The sequence below is a fragment of the Odontesthes bonariensis genome, chromosome 7 (genome assembly GCF_027942865.1).
Source record: "Odontesthes bonariensis isolate fOdoBon6 chromosome 7, fOdoBon6.hap1, whole genome shotgun sequence".
Taxonomy (NCBI): domain Eukaryota; kingdom Metazoa; phylum Chordata; class Actinopteri; order Atheriniformes; family Atherinopsidae; genus Odontesthes; species Odontesthes bonariensis.
The window spans coordinates 3449899-3473641 of NC_134512.1; the positions used below are offsets into that span (position 1 = coordinate 3449899).

The 23743-nt window shown below is 40.5% G+C and overlaps 1 protein-coding gene across 1 annotated transcript in view; it reads left to right on the top strand.

Moving 5' to 3' along the window:
• LOC142384554 (voltage-dependent calcium channel subunit alpha-2/delta-4-like) overlaps window positions 1-23743 on the top strand; it is a 100785-nt gene that overhangs the window by 31983 nt on the left and 45059 nt on the right. Inside the window, exons 16-27 of the mRNA XM_075470855.1 lie at window positions 14811-14891; window positions 14991-15065; window positions 15607-15693; window positions 16618-16689; window positions 17045-17106; window positions 17859-17926; window positions 18276-18321; window positions 18696-18793; window positions 18986-19076; window positions 19200-19292; window positions 20947-21068; window positions 21194-21262. Of these exons, the coding sequence (XP_075326970.1) occupies window positions 14811-14891; window positions 14991-15065; window positions 15607-15693; window positions 16618-16689; window positions 17045-17106; window positions 17859-17926; window positions 18276-18321; window positions 18696-18793; window positions 18986-19076; window positions 19200-19292; window positions 20947-21068; window positions 21194-21262 (964 nt within the window). The remainder of the gene's footprint in view (window positions 1-14810; window positions 14892-14990; window positions 15066-15606; window positions 15694-16617; window positions 16690-17044; window positions 17107-17858; window positions 17927-18275; window positions 18322-18695; window positions 18794-18985; window positions 19077-19199; window positions 19293-20946; window positions 21069-21193; window positions 21263-23743) is intronic.

Genomic DNA, 23743 nt, shown 5'->3' on the forward strand with positions numbered 1-23743 from the left:
CATTCTAACTAATATGATATCTATGTAGATAGATATAAATATAAAGGGCCAAAATTGTACACTATGTATTGAGCTAACATGAGCTTAATGTTTAACCTACAATCTCTATTTAAGCACCTTAACAAACCTTGTTGGGTTCTTCATATCAGTATTTGCATATTTGCAGTATACATGTTCAAATAGCCCAAGTTGTGCTGTAAAAATATGATTATTATTTGCTTGTGCATTACAGTAACCTACAGAGCTTTTACAAAGATTCACACAACAAGTGATATGAGACAATATTAGCAAAAAGAAACACAATTGGGTCAGGCACATCTGGACAATTTTGTTTTATTTTTTTTAAGCTGTTTACTAATACATATTAAAAGTGCAATTAAACAAGGAATATGGGATTTAATTGTAGAATCACAGCTTTTACATTCATATTCAAATTAAAAGAAGAATGCTTAAAAGAAGAATGCTCATAAGCGCCCATGCCAGGTGGAATCTAAAGCAGAACACCAGAAACACCTTTCTGTGTGGAGTTTGCATGTTCTCCCCGTGTATGCGTGGGCTCTCTCCGGGTGCTCCGGCTTCCTCCCACTGTCCAAAAACATGCATGTTAGGTTCATTGGTGACTCTAAATGTTCTGTACGAGTGGATGGTTGTTTGTCTTGTTTGTGTCTGTGTGACCCTGTGATGGACTGGCAACCTGTCCAGGGTGTACCCTGCCTCTCGCCAAATGACATCTGGGATAGCCCCAATGGATGGATGTAATGATGGTCGAGCCGGGAGTCATGGAAGTGATCCAGGTGGGTTGCCTGAACCGCTGAGAAAGAAGAGGTTCTATTCCTTTCCTCTTCTCAGAGATAGACACGAGGGAATAAGGCAGGACCAAACAGCTGATAAAAATCGGCATATGGTTCCATAGTGGAGCTGAGGGACAAAAGGATGTGCAGTTTTAGACAAAGAGTCAGTTAGGTTTCAGGGTTTGCTCCTGCTGGTCCTTAAGAAGGACTCCTGATGAGGTAGAATGAGGCACATGTGTGCATGCAGGAGCTCGCCTGACTCTGCCCAGCAAAGCTTCTGCAGCTTCCTCAGCCCCAACCTAAGGCTCAGATCTCAAAACAACACCACAGAAGGGGGATTGACTGGAGGGCTCAATGGGCTGGAAGAGAGTTATTTTAAATGAGAAACATGGACTGTGGAGTGAATCTTCATGGAGGAAGGGAGTTTGAGTTTAACGGCAGAGGGACTGATAACTGAATCTACTTCGTAGGTACCAATGTACTGGGGAGCTAGTTTCTTGGACATAGAAGGAATGTCTTTGGAAGAGAGCCAGACTTTCTGGCCTGGTGTGTATTTTGGGCCTGGGGTTCTCCAACTGTCGACAAGATGTTTTCTCTCGGTAGTGTGTTGGAGTGTTTCTGGTTTGGGTCCAGGTCCAGTGGGATCTTTGTAGGTGGTGCTGGATGGAGGGAACTGCCAAATTCTCATCAATGGAGCAAAACAAGGGCTGCCGGTAGCCCAGAGAGACCGCCAAAGGTGAAAGTCCAGTGGCAGAGGAAGTGAGTGAATTATGTGCATATTCAATCCAGGGAAGTTGTTTACTCCAGGATATCCAGGTTATCTGCAGTGACACAATGCAGGGAGGCTCTCCGTTTGTCCGTTGGTTTGGGGATGATACCAACAACTCAAACATACCCTGGCACCCAGGGTTGAAAAGGTCTTCCATACCTGGGAAATTAACCTCTTTCACACTGAGGAAGAACCCGTGTTTAATCCGCGAATTTAGCGTGTCCGCTGTTGCGTTCACACTGCCGACCCGGGCTGCCGCGTCAACTCGACCCGCGTCGGACCCTAGTCTTTTTGCCGAGCCGAGTTTGGTGTGAACGCAATTGACGCGGGTCGGACGTGGGCGTGGCGTGGCGTGAGGAGTTTAAAAGACAGAATGGACAGCTGATTCAGAACAACAGCGACAGGTGAGGACAAGTTTTACTCTGTTTTAGCCTACATCAAGTTCGAGACATTTTTGAAGATGGCCAACTGGGGAGACAAGGAGGTCCGCGAGCTCCTCAGCCTCCGAGCAGAAGACGTTAATTACCACCACATTTCGGGGACTATAGTGCTCTTGTATTCTCCGCATATGTTGTAACCATCCACACCCCGTAAAATAACGTCTCCATGAACTGCATATACAATTGCAAAAACGAGTCCTCAAGGTGATTTTTTTGCTGATTGTATGGAAGAGCTATATGGCTGATATATGTGTAATATATGGAAGAATTATATGGCTGTTATATGTGCAATTTTGTGTATAGTGCCTTGTGTTTTTTGTATTGATATATGTTTGCTACTTGACACCTTAATTTCCTTCGGGATTAATTAATAGTACTCTACTCTACTCTATTTAACCCTACCTCCGACGCATGGCTTGTGCCTACGTCATTGTACACGCCCAGCATTTTATGTGTTTCGTGTGACGCTCTGCCACTAGGCAACGCCCCCTGAACTCGGCTTCAGGCGACACGGGTCACCTAACACGCCAAGCGTTCACATTGCTCGACGCGGGTCGAAGGTGCAATTTGGACCCGCTAAGGTAGCGGGTCGCAGTGTGTAAGGGGCTATGGAGAGGATGATAGTCTTTCCTTGGGAATGGAGCAGACCATCCATCCATCCATTTTCAATACCACTTAATCCAATTTAGGGTCGGGGGTAGGCTGGAGCCTATCTCAGCTGTCATTGGGCGAGAGGCAGGGTACACCCTGGACAGGTCGCCAGTCCATCACAGGGCCATATAGACAGAAAGGAAACAAACAACCATCCACTCTCACACTAACTCCTAGGGACAATTTGAGTCACCAATTAACCTAACATGCATGTTTTTGGACCGTGGGAGGAAGCTGGAATACCCAGAGAGAACCCACGTATACATAGGGAGAACATGCAAACTCCACACAGAAAGGCCTCAAGCTATGGTTCTAACCACTACAACACCATGCAGCCTTAATGGTCTACCAGGGATTAAAGGTTGCAATAGGCCAGAAGGGAGTCTACAGCTACTCTTAATCCCTTATTCTCAGCTACTCTTAAAATACGAAAGCGGGGTAAAAGGGGAGGGGTCAGGCTGCGCCTGAAGAAGCGGCAGCTTCCCCTGCTTTCTCTGATCCTGGGGAACGTCTTTGCGAAATAAATTGTATGAGCTTCAAGGAAATGTTTGTTTCCACCGTGACTACAGGGACTGCTGCGTCATGGCCTTTACGGAGTCATAGTTTACAGAGCAGGACTTGGATACTGATCCAAAATCGATGGATTTGTAGTCCCATTCAACGAGAATCGGAATGTGGACATCACAGGGAAATCTCGGGGAGGGGGTGTGTGCATGTACGTCAACAAGCGCTACTGTAGCTCTGGTAACAGTCAGGGAAAGCCTCTGTTCGCCTGATGTGGAACTCCTGTCAGTGTCACTCCGCCCATTCTACTTGCCCTCGTGAATTCCCCCAGATATTCATCTCAACTGTGTATATTTCCCCAAAAGGCAAGGCAAGTTTATTTGTATAGCACAATTCAACAACAAGGGGATTCAAAGTTCTTTACATAGACATTAAAACATTTAGTTAAGAATTATACCTTTTTCTCGGCCAGACACAAGACATACTCAAGAATTGATTACATCCTAATTTCTGCCTCCCTGAATCATTGTATCAATTCCACTGATATCCTTCCTATTGTGATATCAGATCATGCCCCTGTGTTATATAACTTTAAGTTCCTACCAACCCGCAGTAAAGGTGCGCACAGGTGGCGTTTCAATACAACACTACTCCAGAATGAGGATTTTTTGAAAAAACTGAGAAATAATCTTAAAGTATTCTTAGAAATTAACTTAGAGACAGCAGTTTCACCCCAAATACTTTGGGAAACAACTAAATGCTTTATAAGGGGAGAGGCCATATCATTTGCCTCCTATTTGAAGGCGACTAGGAGGCGCAGGGTTATACAATTAGAAGATGAGATACAAACTTTGGAATCTGACCTAAAACGGCAATTTTCTGAACAAAACCATTCAGCTCTCTCGGCTCTGAAATTTGAACTGAATAACTTGCTTAAGGCTAAAGCAGTTTATAATTCATCGCACGAGACTCACATATTATGATCTGAGCGAAAGATCAAGCAAGCTTTTAGCTGCCAGATTAAAACAGAATGAATCCTTTTCCACTATCAGTGCAATCCAAACATCATCTGGACCTGTCACCTATGACCAAGATGAAATAAATAACACTTTCACAGACTTTTATTCTCATCTCTATACGGCAGACCCTGCTCCTGACTTGACTGTCCTAAAATCGTATCTATCAGAACTTAAACTGCCATCACTGACTGACAATGATGCAGAATCTCTTGAAACGCCACTTACTCTTTTAGAACTTAAAGAGGCATTGAGCTCGATGCAAAAAGGTAAATCGCCCGGCCTTGATGGGCTGCCTCCGGAGCTGTTTTTGGAATTGTGGGATATCGTTGGGCCATTGCTTTTAAATTCTCTTAACCATGCTTTAGACATTGGTTCCTTCCATCGTGACCAAAATACATCCCTCATATCTGTCCTGCTAAAGAAAGATAAACCACCTTTGAAATGCGGTAGTTACAGGCCGATATCACTTATCACAACAGAACTAAAGCTCTTTGCCAAGGTGTTGGTCAGAAGACTGGAGCCATGCGTAGGTAAATTAATTCACTGCGATCAAACAGGTTTTTTAAAGGGGAGACTTGCATCTGACAATGTCCGACGCCTATTCCATATATTACGTGCGTCAGAATCGGACATTCACCCTGCAGCTGTATTCAGCTTGGATGCACTAAAAGCCTTCGATCGAGTCAGCTGGCTGTATCTGTGGCAGGTTTTGGAGAATTTTGGATTTGGCAAAAGATTTATATCAATGATCAAAACACTATATACCAACCCTTGTGCAGTAGTACAAACAAATAATACTCTGTCCAAGACATTCCCTCTACAGCGTGGAACTCGACAAGGTTGCCCACTGTCCCCACTCCTTTTTGCTTTGTCACTTGAACCGTTAGCCCAGACAATTAGATTAGACACGCACATCTCTCCTATTAGTATACAAGGAACACAGCATAAGATTTCGCTTTATGCTGATGATGTATTACTTTTTTTTACTAACATTTCTAAGTCTACCTCAAATACTTAAAGTATTCACACAGTTCAGCCTATTTTCTGGCTATAAAATTAACTGGGATAAATCCCTCCTCATTCCTTTAAATGCCCCGGTAAAACACCTTACTTTACCAACCATTCCACATATTCAATGGCATAACTCCGCATTTACATATCTAGGCATAATTGTAACCAAATTTTCAAATATATCACATTTAAATTACAATAAACTTAAAACCGAGATTGCATCGGACATTCAGAGGTGGTCTAGTCTCAAGATGTCACTGCAAGGCAGAATTGCAATACTGAAAATGAATGTACTTGGCCGACTGAACTTCCTGTTCTCTATGATCCCTATACCTCCACCACCTAACTACTTTGAGGAACTACAGTCCTTGACTACTAAATTCATATGGAATGATAAAAGAGCTCGTATTCGCCTACGCACGTTACAGCGACCAAAACACTCTGGAGGCTTGGCAGTACCTGATTTTAAATTATACTACTGGGCATTTCAAATAAAACATTTGACAGTTTGGTGCAATGAAAATGTTGTCAGTCCATGGCGACAGATAGAGGAAGGGATGGTAAAGCCACATAGATTGACAGACATACTGTTCTGTGGGTTGAAACCTAGATCTGTATGTAGAAAGTTTGGGCCGATTATAGGAAACTCCTTGAAAATTTGGTTTTCTGTCCAGAAACATATGGGATGTAATGTAAAGCTCTGTGACCGCTCTCCTGTTTGGTATAACTATAATTTATTACAGCATTCTAGTCCCTATTTTAATAATAGCTGGGCTTCTGGAGGAATTCACACTCTCCAAGATCTGTATGACAGAAATGGTTTGACTTCACTCCAAGAGCTTAAAGAACGTTATTCTCTCCCTGAGTTTCCTTGGTTTCTGTATCTCCAGTTGAGATCTGCAATCCATGCCCATGGAGTCCCATGGGACTCACCTTTGCCCTCTCATCTGTTGGACATCTGGATTTCCTCTCAAACGCCCTCTACTGGATTAGTGTCAGTTATCTACAATGAACTGCTATCTAAGGGTGTTAAACTTTTGGGAGTGATCAGTTCTTGGAATCGTGAACTTGAGGGTCAGGGTTATGATCTGGACTGGGACAATATTTGGACAAACATACCCATCTCATCAAGGAATCCAGCACATCAGCTTATTCATTACAAGTTTGTGCACAAATTTTATATCACACCATACAGACGCTTTACCATTAAACTGACAGATAATCCCAACTGTACAGAATGTGGTCAGAACACGGTTGGCACATATCTCCATATTTTCTGGGAGTGTCCCCCTGTATATGACTTTTGGTCCAAGAAGCATAGTTGCCTTGAAAATATTTTAGGATTTCCCATTCCTATGCACCTCCCTCTACTTTTATTTAATGATGACTCCATTCTTAGCGGTAATACCAGATTGGCTCAGAGGAAAGTTATATTCGCAGGTCTGACTGCCGCTAAAAAGACTATAATAAACTCATGGTTTTCTCCAGACATCCCATCGGCAAAGGAATGGCTAAATCGCTTTAGAGACATTGCTGTTTTAGAAAGGTCATTGGCTGTCGTACGCAAAGCGCGAATATCTACTGTACAGGCCTGGGACGCTCTTATTGGATCTCTGTCTGACATAACGTTGCTTGCTCGTATATAAGGTGTTTTCTGCTTATGTTGTCTCTGTAGGTCAGCTCACTTTCTATCCTCTACCTCTCATCTTTTGGTTTACTTGTGCGCATGGTGTGTATGTACATGCACTTATTATGTGTATGTGTGTATATATGTGTGTAGGTATGTGTGTATGTATATATATATATATATATATATGTGTGTATGTATGTATATGTATATATATATATTTTATTTTATTTTATTTCTCTCTTTGAAAGTCTTTGATGGTAAGGCAGTGGCGCTGTTTTTGTAATGTGTTTGAACTGTTCAATAAAAAGTTTGTCACAAAAAAAAAAGTAATTAAGCTGATGAAAAACCGCTTTTTCATTGATCTTACTTAAAAATGGGAGATTTGAGATGGGCCTGTAGTTGTTCATTTGTGTCTTGTCAAGATTGTCCTTTTTCAGCAGAGGTTTGATTCCAGCTGCTTTTAGTGGCTCTGGAAACACACCTGACATTAAGGACAACAAACACTGTTTTTGAGGTAGAGCAGAAACTGCAGTCCATGTCACCTGAAGCACCACATTTCATATTGGGAGATTTGAATCATGTGTCACTGAAAAAGTCCTTAAAGAACTTTTATCAATATATTACTTGCACAACTAGGAAGGACAAGACATTAGACCTCTGCTATGGTACAGTAAAGGGAGCTTATAAATCAATTTGGCTGGCTCCATTACGTTTTGCTGACCACAATTGTGTGCTCCTTCTCCCTGCAAAAAAAACTGTACTAAAAAGTGAAAAAATACAGACCAAAGAGGTCAAAATTTTGTCTGACAAATCGTCTGCTTGTCTCCAAGGGTGTTTTGACTGCACCGATTGTTTAAAGACTCCTGCACAGACATTGATGAACTCACTGATGTGATTTGTTCTTATATGACTTTCTGTGAGAATATGATCATTCCCACCAAAAACAAACCCTGAATGTCCAAAGAAGTCAGGCTTCATCTACAGCAGAAGAAGCTGGCCTTTAATTGTGGGAGACCTTCTGGACTTCAATAGAGAGCTGAGAAATTAAGTTTCACTGGCTAAACAGAAATACAAAATCAAAGTAGAGAGCAAACTAGCAGATAAGAACCTTTCCGCTGCCTGGTTTGGTATGAAGACAATTGCAGGCATAAAACAGACGAAGGGCACCTACATCACTATCGATGGTTTCGGGTCAAATTGTGATCTAGCCAGTGCACTCAATCAATTTTATTTACGATTTGACCAGTTTGAGTTCAGTGAGGAAGTTAAGAGTTTGAGAGATAATCTTAAAGATGACCAACACTTAGTCCTGGAACAAAGAAAAGTGGAACAGTGTCTCCTCTCTCTCAAAACAAATAAAAGCCCTGGACCTGATAAAATAAGTGGAATCTTACTTAAGTCATGTGCAAAACAACTGAGTCAATCTTTCATCACATTTTTAATGTATCACTGAGTCAGCAAAAGATGCCCAGGCTGTGGAAACAAGCAGAGACTAGAAAGCTGCAAGCAGCTGCAGGCGGGACCGAGGTGTGCGTACGTTGGAAGTGCGCACGTTGGGGCATGCGCTGGACGCTGGAGCTGCAGCTCTGCCCACACGCACGATACCCTCTGCGTACGTATGAGCACATAATAACCCCAATGCGGAGGGGTTTTTGAAAATTTCTAGGGGGCGCCACTGAGCCATTTTGCTCCGCCCACACACGATACCCTTTACATACGTACGAGGTCGTCAGGGTGGACGTGTGTGCCAAGTTTCATGACTTTGCGATGATGATAAGGCTTTAAAATCACAAATGCCATCACACGATTTTCACTGCCTGACCACGGCCATGCCCTTTAAGTTTTGAAAAAGTTGCCCAATGATCCTCGAATTTCGTTCTGATAACTATCCTTCCCCAGCGGAACTGTTTCAGTCTGCATTCGCACATGAGTCGGGACCTGATAGGGACTGATGCGCCGCGCGCAGCCGTCTGCTTCAGTGACGTGTTAGCCGTTAGCCGTTTAGCGCCACATTCAAACACAAAACAAAACGGCAAAAGTAAGGAGAGTAGAAAAAACACCACCAAGAAGCTAATATGGAGAGCGGGGAGGCCACTGTGTTTATGGTCTGCATGATGGTGATATTAATCATGGACAATCACATCAGGCGTCTAATATCGAGGCTGGAAAAGCTCACAGAGAGAGTCAGGAGATACTTTTTCATTTCATGAAGGAAGAAAGGAGAGCAGCGTTGCAGACAAATGAGACCAGTGTAAGTTTAACTTATTAAACACCCGCCGGTTGTGTCCGTGTATGAGTAAACATTTCAGCCGTGATAGCATGACATGGGGCGTAGCTAACGACCACCACACACCTCCTCAGATCGTTCTATAGAACCATGAAAAGACCCGACCTCGGAGAAGGAGCTAAATAGTTATAGGAACTAAGGGAGAAAGCCCCGAGTTCCTGTATGTCTGAACACGGGAGAAAACGGCCCCACGGATTAAAAGGTTATTAGAACTGCCAAAGGTTCCTACAGTCCAAAAGCGGCTTATGTTATATGTACGCGTTCAGGCTGGGTCCAGCATTCACCGTATGAGGTTTGGGACAGATTGGATAATGTATGTGGGAGTCATAAGCAACTTAATTTTTTGTGGCGAGTGATGGCGAGTCATCGAACTTTGAGAAGTCGCCACGGCCACGCCCTTTAATTTTTGAAAAAGTTTCCCCATGAATTTTTCCCCCCCATGTCTTAAGAGTAACCTGGCCAAGTTTGAAGTCTGTAGCATTAAATCTGTAGGACAAGTTCGATCTTATGCAAGGCGTGGAATTGGTCAAAAAGGGCACGAAAACTCACTTTCCATCCAAAATGGTCGCCTTCCTGTGGAAGTGGGACCATGGCGGCATGAGACTTTTTTGTGCGTCTGGGCATGATGAATGAGTGTACTGAATTTCGTCGTCCCACGCGAAACTAACCCCAATGCGGGGACCATTTTTAAGCATTGTAGGGGGCGCTACAGAGTCAATGAGCGACTCCCAAAAATATAAAGTTTAGATTCTTTCATGTTGTCGACTGGCAGGTGGCGCTCGCAAAATTTCCTGAGTTTTCGCATACCTTTTGCAAAGAATAAGAAGAAGAAGAAGAAAGAAGAACGGAATAATAATAAACCTTACAGATACAATAGGGTCCTTGCAGTTTCACTGCTCGGTCCCTAATTATCCCTTTTCCTAAAGTCAGCAGACAAACCGCTGAATGATTTTAGACCGGTTGCCCTCACCTCTCTTTTAATAAAATCATTTGAGAAAATTGTGAAGTTGGAGCTTCTAGGGAGGACTGCATATGCACTTGACCCTATCCTATTTGCTTACAGGGCCCACAGAGGCGTCGAAGATGCCACACTTACCCTGCTAAACCTTTTATTTAAACATTTCGAGGGGAACAAAACCCACATTAGACTGACTTTTATTGACTTTTCATCAGCTTTTAACTCCATCCAACCTCACATTTTAGCCATGAGGCTTGATGAGCACTTCCAGATAATCCATAATCTGGTGGGTTGGATTTTAGATTTTTTAACAGATAGAACACAGAGAGTCAAAGTGAATGGCATTTTATCTGAGTCGCTATGTTCCTCTACTGGCTCAGCTCAGGGATGTGTTCTCTCTTCCTTACTTTTTATCCTTTATACAGACATGTGCAAGAGTGTCTATGAAAACAGGCACATTTTAAAATTTGCAGACGATACTGTCATTGTAAGTTTGTTACACATTAATGAATCCAGCCATGGTCGAGTCTTGGAGGATTTTATCAGTTGGTGCGATCTTTCTTTCTTGGTGCTTAACACATCCAAAACAAAGGACATGATTATTGATTTTAGAACTCAGGCTCCCAACCATGATCCCACAGTCATTAAGGGCCAATCTGTTGAATGCGTGGACAGTTAAAAGTATCTTGGGATTGTCATTGATGACCAACTGACTTTTAACAAGAACTACGTAGCAGTATGCAAGAGGGGACATCAGTGGCTGTTTTATCTTTGGAAACTGTTCCATTTTAACATCGCCAAAACTATGCTGATCCTATTTTATCGTGCTTTTGTTGAGTCACTGTTATCTTTTGCCTCGGTGTCTTGCTTTGGTAATCTGTCACTACAGGACAAAAATTCCCTGAACCAAATCATTCGATGGGCTGGGCGGCTAAATGGGAAGCCTCAACTCACCATGTCTTCTCTTTATGACACACAGTTACAATGTAAAGCTACCTGTATTTTCAAAGTGGCTCACAAAGTTGTCTCTGTTGGGTTCCACTTACAAACTCCATTGGAAACCAAACAAAACTGAAGAATTCATTTGTAACCATATTCCATAAACCAGTGTGCACACAAGAAAAAACAAAAGCAAAAGAGAACTTTGTTGCCATCGACCTACAGCTGTGTTTCTCTGCTGTTTTTCAAAATGTGCACTACTTTTTTTTCAAAGAAAAATTAATTGTTTGCTTCCAGGTTTGGTGACAGATCCAATGCTACATCAATATTACAGAAAGAGAAAAACTTATTGATGCCCCTGTTATTATAGTTTTATAATAGATTAATAGATTAGTTAACCAAGACTACTGTAAAAACTATTAATAACACTGAAAAACTAGACAGGTCAATTGGGTTGCGAAATGTAACAGATCAAACAGCTACATGTAAAGGATAAGCGGTTGAAGTGGCTGAAACTACTTATCTAAAAGTAAGAGTTTTCAGTGCAATCTGTTGGTTTCCTTAGCTAGGAAATTGTTTTTGAATTGGCTCTATATGAATAAATTGGATTATTTTATGAATAATTATGATTACAATTAATTGAATTCCAATTCCAATTCCAAATAATCATTGAAAAAAACCATTTTGTCTCTTCTTGCATCTTTTTGGGTGGGAATAAACCAATATTTTTGGAATTTTTGGAATTGGGCTATTTTTGATCATTTTAGGCAATGTTGCATATTTGCAACTGTGGGCTTTCCTGATTAATTTTGTTCACAAAACCAAGTCATCCTCTGCAGATCGTTTGGCAAAAAAGGTATAGTGAAAGTTCACCAGTAACTGCTGCTACCACAATAAAATGTATATAATAGACCTTTATTGAACATTCTTAATACAAAGTGCGGAACGCAACCATCATAAACTTTCCATTCAACAACAAATCAAACAGATTTCACAGATCTTTGTTATGAAAAAGTGAAGCACATATAAAATGCAAAAAATGTAATGTAAATAAAAACGTACACATGAATTTAAATAATGTAATGTAAATAAATAAATGTAATAATGTAATGTAAATAAAAAATGTGCACATGAAGCTAATAAAAAAATGCAAAAAAAATAATCATAATAATACAATTTGGAGACCAGAGGTCCGTTTCACGTAGCAGGTTTTGTGAAAACTCTGAGTTGATTAACCCTGAAATGAGGGAAACTCTGAGTTTTCCGTTTCACAAAGGGAGGTAACTCAACCCCGAGAAAGAGGGGTAACTCTAGCCTGTTTCACAAAGAGAGGTAACTTCACCTCACGGTCAGTTACCGTAGTAACAGACTCTCTGAACCTAACCTGGTCGGGACCAGGTTTTATTCAAGAAACCTGGAGTTTCTCTCTGTCTCCGCCCTTTTTCAGACATTTGATTTCCTCATTCATTCAGTCAGCAGATCGAATTCTTCTACTTCTAGAAGTCCATTAGGCACAGTAGGAGGCGACTTTTTTCATCAACATGTCCTTTTGACAACGATCCCGTGGATGAAGGTGCAGCATTACTGCGCAGAGAATTAAATATTCGTCGGAGATGGTTATCAGACCGCGCATAGATTTTTGCATTTACAGACAATTATCTTTTTGAGCGGCACCATCAGAATGTGTTGGGACAAAAGAAAAAAAGACATAAAAGACAAATAAATATTTGTATGAATAAGCTTAAAAAAGATATATACTGTATAGGCCTATTATATTTTATAAAGGCACTCGTTTCTTGGGGGTGGATTCCCTCAGCCACTGGCCTTCCGTCAGAGGTGGCGGTGCTGGTCACCACCCGTTTTACGGGCATCTGCCTTCTTTCTGTTGGCTCAGTAGAAGTCTGTGTTAGTTTAAATAGGCTTAATTATTTAACAGAACATGATATAGATGAGAAGACATAGTTTATGTGTGTGGAAACAGCATTATATTGGGGATAAAATAACTGCACAGTCAAATAGCCACTTAATATTTATTTTACAGTGTAAAACATGATCAAAATGAGCCTCCATGCTGAGGTCTCACCTGTTTGAACAATGTTTTTATATTTCATCTTAAGCTGCTGCCAAGTGCGCTTCTCCCCCGGTGGGATTGCACCTAAATGAAATAAATGAATGGGCTACCATTCAAGCAGTTTCCCTGTAATATTATTGTGATTGCAAAGGACTACATTTAAACTTACACTTTTGCTGCTGCAGCGGTGTTGCACTTATTTCTAAAAACGTGTTGAAACTCGCCTTATAAGCGCATTAAGATTTCCAATTCGAGGTTGGTGAAAAACGTAGCCCCTCCTCTTCCCCGTTGCCATGGTGACTCATCGAATTGGGGCTCCATTGATGCTGGCTTTTTAAAGTTGTGGTGCACGCGCTAAACTTAAGGTGAACCTACTCAGAGTTGGGTGCTGTTTACACATACCCGGGTATTTTGATAAACGAAGACCTTTCCCTTCGTTTGTGCCTTTCGTTTATACACAAACTGAGTTTTTTCCTCCGAAAACGAAGCAAAAAAAAAACTCCGTCAAAAGTGGAGATTTTTTAAAAACTCCGTTTAGCGTTTGTGTATAAACTGGTTGAAAGAGACAAAAACGGAGTTTTGGGAATGGAATGAGGAGTTGTCGTCATAGTACAGAGCCCCGCCCCTATCCGCCATGTTGGCAGGATGCTAGCGTGAAAACGCCATTCTCTCCGTCCATTGTTTATCTGGCAAGCATGGAGGTACTAGCAGCATTTCTGTTGTTGAGAGCTATACTCGCTTGTGTGATTTTGAAAATTACAGTCATACAATGTATTGAACAACAAAGGCATTTTTCACGGCTTTAGCAGTTTTATAGTCCAGCGCAACGTGTAAAAGTAGCTCAGTCTCGCTATCAGTCCACACACATGAGCCTGGCGCCATATTTTCTTCTTGAAAAGGATCTGGAAGTTCTTCCTGTCAGCGGTTCTCTATTAGGCTTCTGATTGGCTTGTGTGGAATTCTCATTGTTCTAACACTGCCACCGTCAGGCTTGGCGTAATTTAACAGCTCCTGATAGCGTATCAATGTAGACGTGTTTTTTTTTTAAAACGGGGCTGTGTGCACCTAGTTTTTTTTGCAAACGAAGGTTAGAAAATATGCGTTTATCAAAATACCCGGGTATGTGTAAACAGCACCTTGATTAACCTCACTCAAATCAGCGTTTCTGGAACCGAAAACTCAGAGTTTTCTATCTCAGAGTAGATCAACTCAGACTTCAGGAATAGACTCAGAGTTGGTTGAACCTGCTTTGTGAAACGGACCCCTGACCTCCCATTACCGCTGTGAAAGGTGGCCAAAGCAGACCACACCAAACGAGACCAGAAAGAACTAGAACAGACCACTGCAAAGCAGAGTGTAATTCACTGAGCACTGAGAAAATGATTGCTGTGACAACTGTCGGCACATAAAATGTAATGTAAAAAAATATTACACATGAATGTAAATAATGTATGTAAATTAAAAAAATTAAATAATGTAATGTAAATAAAAATATAAATAAAAATATAATGTTAATAAATAAAAAGCTTGTTGCATATCTGCGACTGTGGGTGCTACAAGGTTAAACTTAGGCAAAAACCCATCAAAGAAGAACAAACAGAGAACACCGAAATAATTAAAATAATAAATAAAATGATAAATTAATAATAATTTAAGGAGAGTATGGGACATAATAAATTGATGACATCTTGACTTTAAATATCCAAACTGTATGATAAAGTATAATGCTGCTGTCTTCAGCTGTCTCATGGAATCCTGCTTGGTGTGGTTGGCACCGACATTCCACTTATGGAGGTGGTGAAGCTGATACCCAGATACATGGTAAGTTCAAATCTTCGTAGCGGCTCCAGTTTGATATTTAGTTCTCGATTTAAAAAAAAAATGAAGAAACACGTTCTTTGTTTTCTGCTCCCCATTTAGCTGGGAGCACATGGCTACGCCTTCCTCCTCAACAACAACGGTTACATCCTGGCTCATCCTGACCTCCGACCGCTGGTGAGTTCTGTCTCCTGACAACAAAATAACTGCAGTTCAAAGTATACAACAAACATTGTTGAATTTAGAATCATTTGAACATATTTTGTGGGGCATATTTTAGGAGAAGAGGATTATTAGAACATATCAAAGTCAGAGGTCTCTTCAGTTCTTTTGAGCGACACTAGGGAAGTTTTGAATCTTAAAACTATGTGCTTCTGATTCATTTTGAAGAACGCCAACCTTTGTTATGTACTGTTCTGGGCTTGAAAGTGCCTTGGAGAGCCCTGTGACTAAGAAACTGCACTTCAGATCTTTGAACTTTTAACAGTGTTTTGCTTTATGGTACCACATCATGCACCAATAAGATTAAAACACCCTTTGGTCATCATTGATAAAGTACACAAAAAAAAGACACCATTGGCATTATAAAGACAATGGGGAGGGTAATGTCATTACATTATAAATCAGGTTTCTGGATAAAAGACATTTTGAAGAGGAGTTTTATAGCCTTTCACTACACACTAACCCACTCAGTAACAGTGTTTCTTCTGTCCTACAGTACAAGGATGGAAAGAAATTGAAGATGAAGCCAAACTACAACAGTGTAGATCTTGCTGAGGTGGAGTGGGAGGATACAGATGAGATGGTGAATTTCAGAAGACTTATTAATCTTCTTTTGATAGATAACCAGAATATGTTTGAATATCAAACAGCAGCAACAACAAATGGCTTAAATCAGGGATGGGCAACTTCCATGATAAAGAGGGCCAACATTTTTTCAGCACTATCATTGGAGGGCCACATGACCACGCACTTCGAATAATTGGATATGAAAGACGCTACAAATGATTCTCAATAAGAACACATTTTATATGAATTTATATCTGTATGTTTATTGCACCAACATACAACTATTTTCTGCATATAAATGCATTTTAACACGTCCTTAATAAGCAACAAAGCCAAAACATTTGCTTAAAAAAAAGTGCAAAAAGGAATTTGAACTCCTTCATAACAAAGAACAAAACTGAAGAGGTTCTCTTCTTCCCATTTTGGCTGAAAAATGCGTTTTTTTTCTCGGTCAAGTTTTCTCTTTTTGCCACTGCTAGCGGCCATGGCTCTTGACTTTCCTATTCGCTGTTGCAGAAAGCGGCCTGGGCCCCGCTACTGTTTGCGTATGGCGCGCCCTCTATCGGTCAACAGTATAATTACAAGTTGTTGTTTTTTTTTGTTTGTTTTTTTTTTAATTATTAAATTTTTATTGATCTATTTGCGGGCCGTACTGAGTGAGGACGAAGGCCGTGTGCGGCCCCCGGGTCGCTAGTTGCCCATCCCTGGCTTAAATAGTGAGGTTGTCTGGCACTGTGGTAGCTAAAATGGAGACAGCATTTCTTTGCTTTTCTTCAGTTGAATTTTTTGATGCAACAAAAAGTCTTTTTTTTTTGGATTTGTAACATCATTGTATGCTGACTTGTTGTTAATTTAAGGATTGTTCTTGTGAAGATGGTATCTAATTGCAAAAAAAACATTAATATAGCCCAAAGCTCAAGTTTAACTTGTGTATTCACAGCTGAGGACAGCCATGGTCAAAGGAGAGAAAGGCAGCATCACCTTGAGTATCAGAGCATCTGTGGATAAAGGGGTAAAAGATCCATCACTTCACATCGTTTTGTCTCTGCCATATGAAGATTCATTCACCACTCAGCTTAGAGAGGAGTCAGTCTACCTTGGAGTTTAAACCTGGAGATAATTTCTCCGCTAACCTTCCTTATCACATAATAAAAAAGGCTTTTAGCTAAAAGAATTTGTTTTTTAGATACCTTGTTGACTCCACATCAAATTTCAACCAGTTGTTCGATGCAGCTCACAGTCCGGAAGTGAGAGACTGCAGGACAATCTCAGATCTGCTCTTCAGTGTGTTAATCAAATGATTTAAAAAAAGAAATTGAACATCAGCTCTGACTATACTGTAACACAGTTTTCTCTTTATCCAACAGAAAAGACCCCTGTACCTCATCAATGATTATTTCTACATTAATATTGATGAAACACCTTTCAGGTAAACCAGCAGTTCATCCATCCCTTCTATTTATATCACTTTTGTTCCAATTTAGAGTCGCAGGGGTGCTGGACCCAATCCCAGCAGGGTAAACACAAGGCAGGGTAAACACAAGGCACCAGTGCCCACATCGCCGTGCAGTCCTCAGCAGTCCGTAGAGTTTTTTTATTGCATAGACTTTGCAGGTGCTTTCAAATAAGCTTTTCTTTTGATAATTATAAATTCATAGTTTCTACATAAAATTACTTGCGCATCACTGGCATATTCAATTCAATTCAATTCATTTTTATTTATATAGCGCCAAATACAACAAATGTCATCTCAAGGCACTTAGATAATAGAGTCCAATTCAAGCCAATTGGAATTCAGTTAATTGTAATCATAATTATTCATAAAATAATCCAATTCGTTCATATAGAGCCAATTCAAAAACAATTTCCCAGCTAAGGAAACCAACAGATTGCACTGAAACTTTGTTTTCGGTACAATCTCCCGGCCTGAGCGTGCCTGCACGAGCATATCAGCCTGATAACCTTATCTAGAGTGTATAACACTGAGCTTTGCTGAAAAATAAGAGTTGTGTTAAAGATAAAAGACAATGCTTTCTTTCAATCTGTGGTTTTATTTTTCAGTGTCGATGTGCTTCAGTTGTAGCTGTGTGATCTCGCCTCTGGAGGGCAGCATGACACAAAGTTCCGTCCAGAAGTGAAGCTGTTGTCATGTTTCCCTGTCTGTTCCCTGTCTCTCTGCAGCTTTGGCATGGTGCTGACAAGGGGCCACGGGAACCTGATGTTTACAGGAAGTGTATCTGTGGAAGAAGGTATCAGTTTTACATTCAATTTCAGCATTACATATATGAGCTGGCTGGTAGAGATAGTTTAGTTAGATTTACTTCCTCAAATAGTAAATAAAGAATGTGCTTTAGCACATAGCAGAGCAGGGCGTTAGAGGGTTAAATGACAAGTCATCACTGCTCTGTCCCACAACCTGCGGTAGGAAGTGAGCTCCCTTTAAATGTTTTTATTGATGCATTTACATTAAGCCTCACACAGATGACCTGAAGGCTGTTAACCATGTTAGTTAAGGAGGACAATGGCTTCTTAAACTGAAGTGAAATGAAAAATGAAGGCAGTGTCTATTTTCTCTAATATTTTGACTTTTCTTTGCAGGGTTGCACGATATGACCTCGCCAGACCTCATGATTGCTTCTGAGTGGTACATCTGAAACCAGAAACTGTTCATTTAAAAGTCTTTATGCTGAAATTCCATCGTCCTTGAGCTGAATAAATCAACTGAAGATTGACTAATTATATTATAATGTTATTGATCAGCGTTGACGGGCTATAGAAAGGGCTGGAATACTAAGTTATCCAATTTTATTAAAACAGTTAAGAGAAGCTTTTCACATATTTTCCTATAAACATTTTATGTTGGCAATATGTGAAACCTTTTTTATTTATTTATTTTATTAACCTTTAGTTATACAGGTAAAATCTCATTGAGACTCAGGGTCTCATTTACAAGAGAGGAAACCATTCAAGATGGTTGCTGTTGCTACTATCCCCACGTAATGAATCTCTTCTGTTCAGGACTTACTGTGAATTGGACATCGACCCTGATCACCGAAAGTACACCCAGCTTCAAGCTGTCGTTGGCTACCTGCAGGGGAAGGAGCCCGATCTTGAGTGTAGGTCTTTCAGTACATTGTTGTTGTTGTTTTTTTCTTATTGTCTGAATTAAACTGAAATAAAGAAGATCTGTACAATGATCTTTTGTTCACTTTTAGTTGAGTTATTCCATTAATACAGCCTGAAACATGTCAACGTAGACTTGGGTTTAATTTGACCTTTTTTTCTAACTGAACCTGCCTGTTGCCTAGGTGATGAGGTGTTGCTACAGCAGACATTGTTTGATGCTGTGGTAACAGCTCCAGTTGAGGCCTACTGGAATGCCCTGATGCTTAATGACAGGTGAGCAAGAGAAATGAAGCCTACAAACACGTGTTAGGGAACAAGTGGCTGAATCTTTGTGAATCACTTATTCCTATAATCTATGTGTGACTTCTGCCTGCTGCATCTTGGATGTGTGTGCAGGGTGGAGCCGGGGCTTGAAACCGCGTTCCTTGGTACTCGTTCCGGACTGATGAGGATTATGAGATATGCTGGAACAGAAACGAGGGTGGCAAAGTAAGAGTCTACCTCTCACCAGATCCAACATCTGACAACAGAAACAGATGCATAAAAACACTAAAAGCAGCACATTTTTTGTCTGACAAGTTAATTCTTCATCCCAGGTCCTTTTAAATAGTATTTCAGCATGTCATTAATCAAGGTGATAAGACTTGATTAACTTGTGTCTGAGATTTTATATTTGATTATTAAAGGGATAGTTCGCCTCTTTTGACATGAAGCTGTATGACATCCCATATTAGCAATATCATTTATTAAATTTGACTTACCCCCTGCTGCGTCCTGTGAGCCGAGTTCCAGCCTCGTTTTGGTGTTGATGAAGGTAGTCCGGCTGGTTGGCTGGGGCTTAAGAAATAAAGCGTTTTGCTTCTCAAAACAATGTGCGTTCAAAAGAGTAATACATTTGCATCACAAAATCGTTCAACAAAAAAAGTCCGACCTCACAATCGCTTGGCCCTATTTTCTCTCCTTTTGTATCACTGCGTTCAGCCACCTGCCGACAGCCGCACCTGTTACGGTGTTTGCTGCTCGGAAGCAGGGGAGTGCTCGCTCTGCACTTCGGTCTGCACGGTCTACACAGCCCGTAGTGATACGAAGGGAGAGAAATAGCACCAAGCGATTGTGAGGTCTGACTTTTTCCTGGAGAACCATTTTGTGATGCAAATGTATTACTCTGTTGAACGCATATTGTTTTGAGAAGCAAGACGCTTTATTTTTTAAGCCCCAGCCAACTAGTCGGACTACCTTCGTCAACGCCAAAACGAGGCCGGAACTCTGCTCACAGGACGCAGCAGGGGGTAAGTCAAATTTAATAAATGATATTGCTAATATCGGATGTCATACAGCTTCATGTCAAAAGAGGCGAACTATCCCTTTAAGTACGCTAATGCTTGAAAACATGAAATAACAAAATGATAAAGCTTTTTGTACAAAACTCAAAATAATAGAGAATATATTCCTTGTCACAACACAAATGTATTTGGATTGGGTCTGGTCACCTCAGCTTAAAAATATTACCAACCTACCAATATTACCTTTTGTGGTTTCTGAAAATCTTGGCAATCTGATTTTCTTGTGCTCGTAGAATTCCCTACAATCATCCTTCACCTTCAAAAAGCCCTTGAAGACTCGCCCCTACAGAGAACACATCTAACACTTCTAACCTGCAATTAATCTGCAATTATTTTCCACGTCATCCCGCTGAATGACTAGAAATAATATCTAAGAAACCCCAAGTTGCTTCTATTGTCAGGACAGTGCTTTGTATGGCAGCTCTTTAAGCACCTGTGTGTGTGTAGAGGGAGAAATACATAGTAAAGCACTTTGTAGAGCACAGCTAAGGTTAAACAGTGCTTAATCAGTCCAGATCATTTACTGTCTAATTTTAGGTCACTCGTTTGCAGTTCCAACTGTCTGCACACATTTACAAAAGAGGGACCGTGCAAGTCCAGCAAAGAAAGAAAGAAGAAGAGACCCATAAAGATTAAGATGGGGAGGACCATCCACCCTCTCACTCAGCAGCTGAATCACAGCTAATTCGTTTAAGTCGTGCAGTGGTCAAACAGTGAATTATCTCCGAGGATCATTTGTCTTCAGGAAATGTAAAACATTTAAGTAAAGAGTTATCTAAAGTTCTCTTTGTCCCTCATAGGAAGTTCCTGACTCCATCTGATAAAGACAACCTCTTCACCATCGATCACTTTCCCCTGTGGTACCGCCTGGCTGTGGAAAACACTCCAGGGAGATTTCTTTACTACCCTGTTAATGACAAAGGTTTGTTGATGACCATTTCTTCAACGACAAACATTTAGTTCTTGTGCTTGTTACTGGCTATCTTGTTATTATCAGACACCACTGGAAATCTTCAGTGTATATTAAGCAAATGTTTCCATCCACAGGAGTGAAGTATGTTGTAGCGACCACAGCAGTGACTGTGTCCTCTGGAGGAAAGACAGCCATGGCTGGAGGTGAGTTTCACTGCTGTAGCTCCGATTTAAAGTAATTTAGGAAATCTGTTGCTGAATACGTTTTTATTAAAAGGACACTATGTAATATATTAAGTCATTTATTAGCTCAAATCAACATATTCATTCATAAATTAGTCCTCATTGGTGTAAAATTATCTCTGTCAAAAATCTCACTTATCCTCCTGAGTGAAGAATAACTTGTCTGTATCTACATAGAGCGGGCAAGCTCTATGGAGGCTGCCATGTCCTTCCGGTCTATGAAAAACGACGAAGTGCCGAGAGGGACATAAAGCACTTCGAATCGCGTTTTCCCCAACGCCAGGCCTGCAAGTGGAAATGACGTCATTTTGACGTCATGTCCGCCGAATGGCTTATTACTGGCGCTAATGGTAAATAGATTTTATCTCGTAAATTATCCCACTAATAATGCATTGATTGTTACCAAACTTCTGCCGTAGTACACATAGGCTCTTAACTTACAAAACGAGGCATTAAAAAGTTTGTAAGTTTACCAGGAGTTTATTTAAAAGAACACTTTCCAGATAGCAACTACACACTGCTGCTAACGCTAACGCTGGGTTGACGTCACTTCCGGTAACTCCCGGAATATGACTAATTGCATTGTTTGCACACCAAAGGCGATGTCAACTTATGTTATCTGTCATATGTATTTATAGTGTTACTGTATCTGTGTTATGTAATCCTTTGTACTGTGTGTCTTGATGTCTTTTTGTTTGTATGGACCTTGAGTCTGAAGCTATAGCTTCTTGAATCTTGACACATACCGCCTGCCGTAGTTCAAGAAGTTGCAACGCACATTTGAAAACGCGATGCGCTAGAGAGCAAATTCATTCGACTTTGCAAAATAAAATTGCACCACTAGATGGGGCAAGAAATTACATAGTGTCCCTTTAAGTTGTTTACATGACTTAATTTGACCTGTTGTGTGGTACATACTGCAGACTACTAAAGGTTGTCCAATCTAAAGTGTAATCATTGTTGATCAGAAACAAATGAAATAGGATCAAGTGTGATCACAGTAAAAAACTTCCATTCATCTGTTTTTTCATAAACTGAGCAAACCCAAGTCTTTGGGTTGAACTTGGATTTGTCTTTATCAGAATGCTGGCTCACTTTTAGTGAGATGAGCAGTTTACTCCCCCTCTGGGGCAGGTTCGGAAGGTCAGATCCCAATCTGCCAACAGTGGGACTTTAGACCAATCTAAACAGTATGTACAGTTGTCATTCTGAAAGGTTCCACACAGAGGTTTGTTGCTTGCTGTTCAGATTTTCTGAGCTATTCGGGCAGTAACCATCTTCGATTGTTTGATTCTTGTCTTCATTTTTCACTTTTACACACTTTTTTTGTTATTATAGAAATAATTGGCATGGTGTTTTTAAGGAATTGCTCTGCTCTAAAGACAGAAATAACAATCCCCTATGCCCAATTCTACCCATAACCTCACTTAAATCTTTGAATATTGTTCTTAATAATTTGAATATCATTTTCTGCTACTCTAGTTAAATGGTGTACACTTCTTATTTTGGAATATCACGTGCACATATGATTTATATATGATGTGATTCTGAAGAGGTTTGAATGACCGTTTCACCTCAGTTGAGTGAATATGATTGTAACCAGATACGTAAACCCTTTAGGCTCAAGACTTTGATTATGCAGGACAGCTGACTCTGCAAAGCCAAATAAACCAGATAGCCAGTCTTCATTTGTGATGCTTATCTTGAAAAAAACATCAACATTTGTGCAAGAATATCAGTAGACCATACGGTGGATTCCTGTTTTACACAACCCAACATATAACAGATGCTGGCCTTTGCAAGAGAGAAATGCAAATAAGTTCATATTCTTCTTATTGGCTGTTGTTGGATTATCTGGTTTGGGATGTTTGTTTGAGAGTAGATCTGACCTTGTGTGAACTGTTGTCATGTTTTGTGCTCATTACATGATGTATTCTTACAGAGGAAAAAGATGCAGTATAGAGAAATAGAGTTTATTATCTTTAGCATTACTAACAGTCTTGGAGTTGGATTTGAGACAATGCTTGATGTGCTTATCAAAGAAAAGAAATGAACACATTTCAAGTTCCAGCTTGTGTTGGATGATATGCTCACACGTTTTCACACTTAGTTTCTCATAATTTGCATCATCGGAAATGATACTGTCATAAGAACCTTTGAATTTGTGGTGGATTAAAGCTTTTGTTGCTCAAAGCTCGTCCTTTAGGTGGCAGTAAAAGACAAGCACCGTTTCAGCAGTGTTTCTCTGAGCAGCAGACTTTGACATGACCTGAAATGTCTATTATACAAAAAAACTGTGACAAAAAAACGACACACACGAACATAAAGTAAAACACAGGTGATCAGGGGAAATATAATTCTGTGCAACAGAGAAATGAGAATCACAGAGGTTTGTGCTTTTGGAGCTTGTGCCTGTTGCTTCTACTCAGACAGACAAGACAG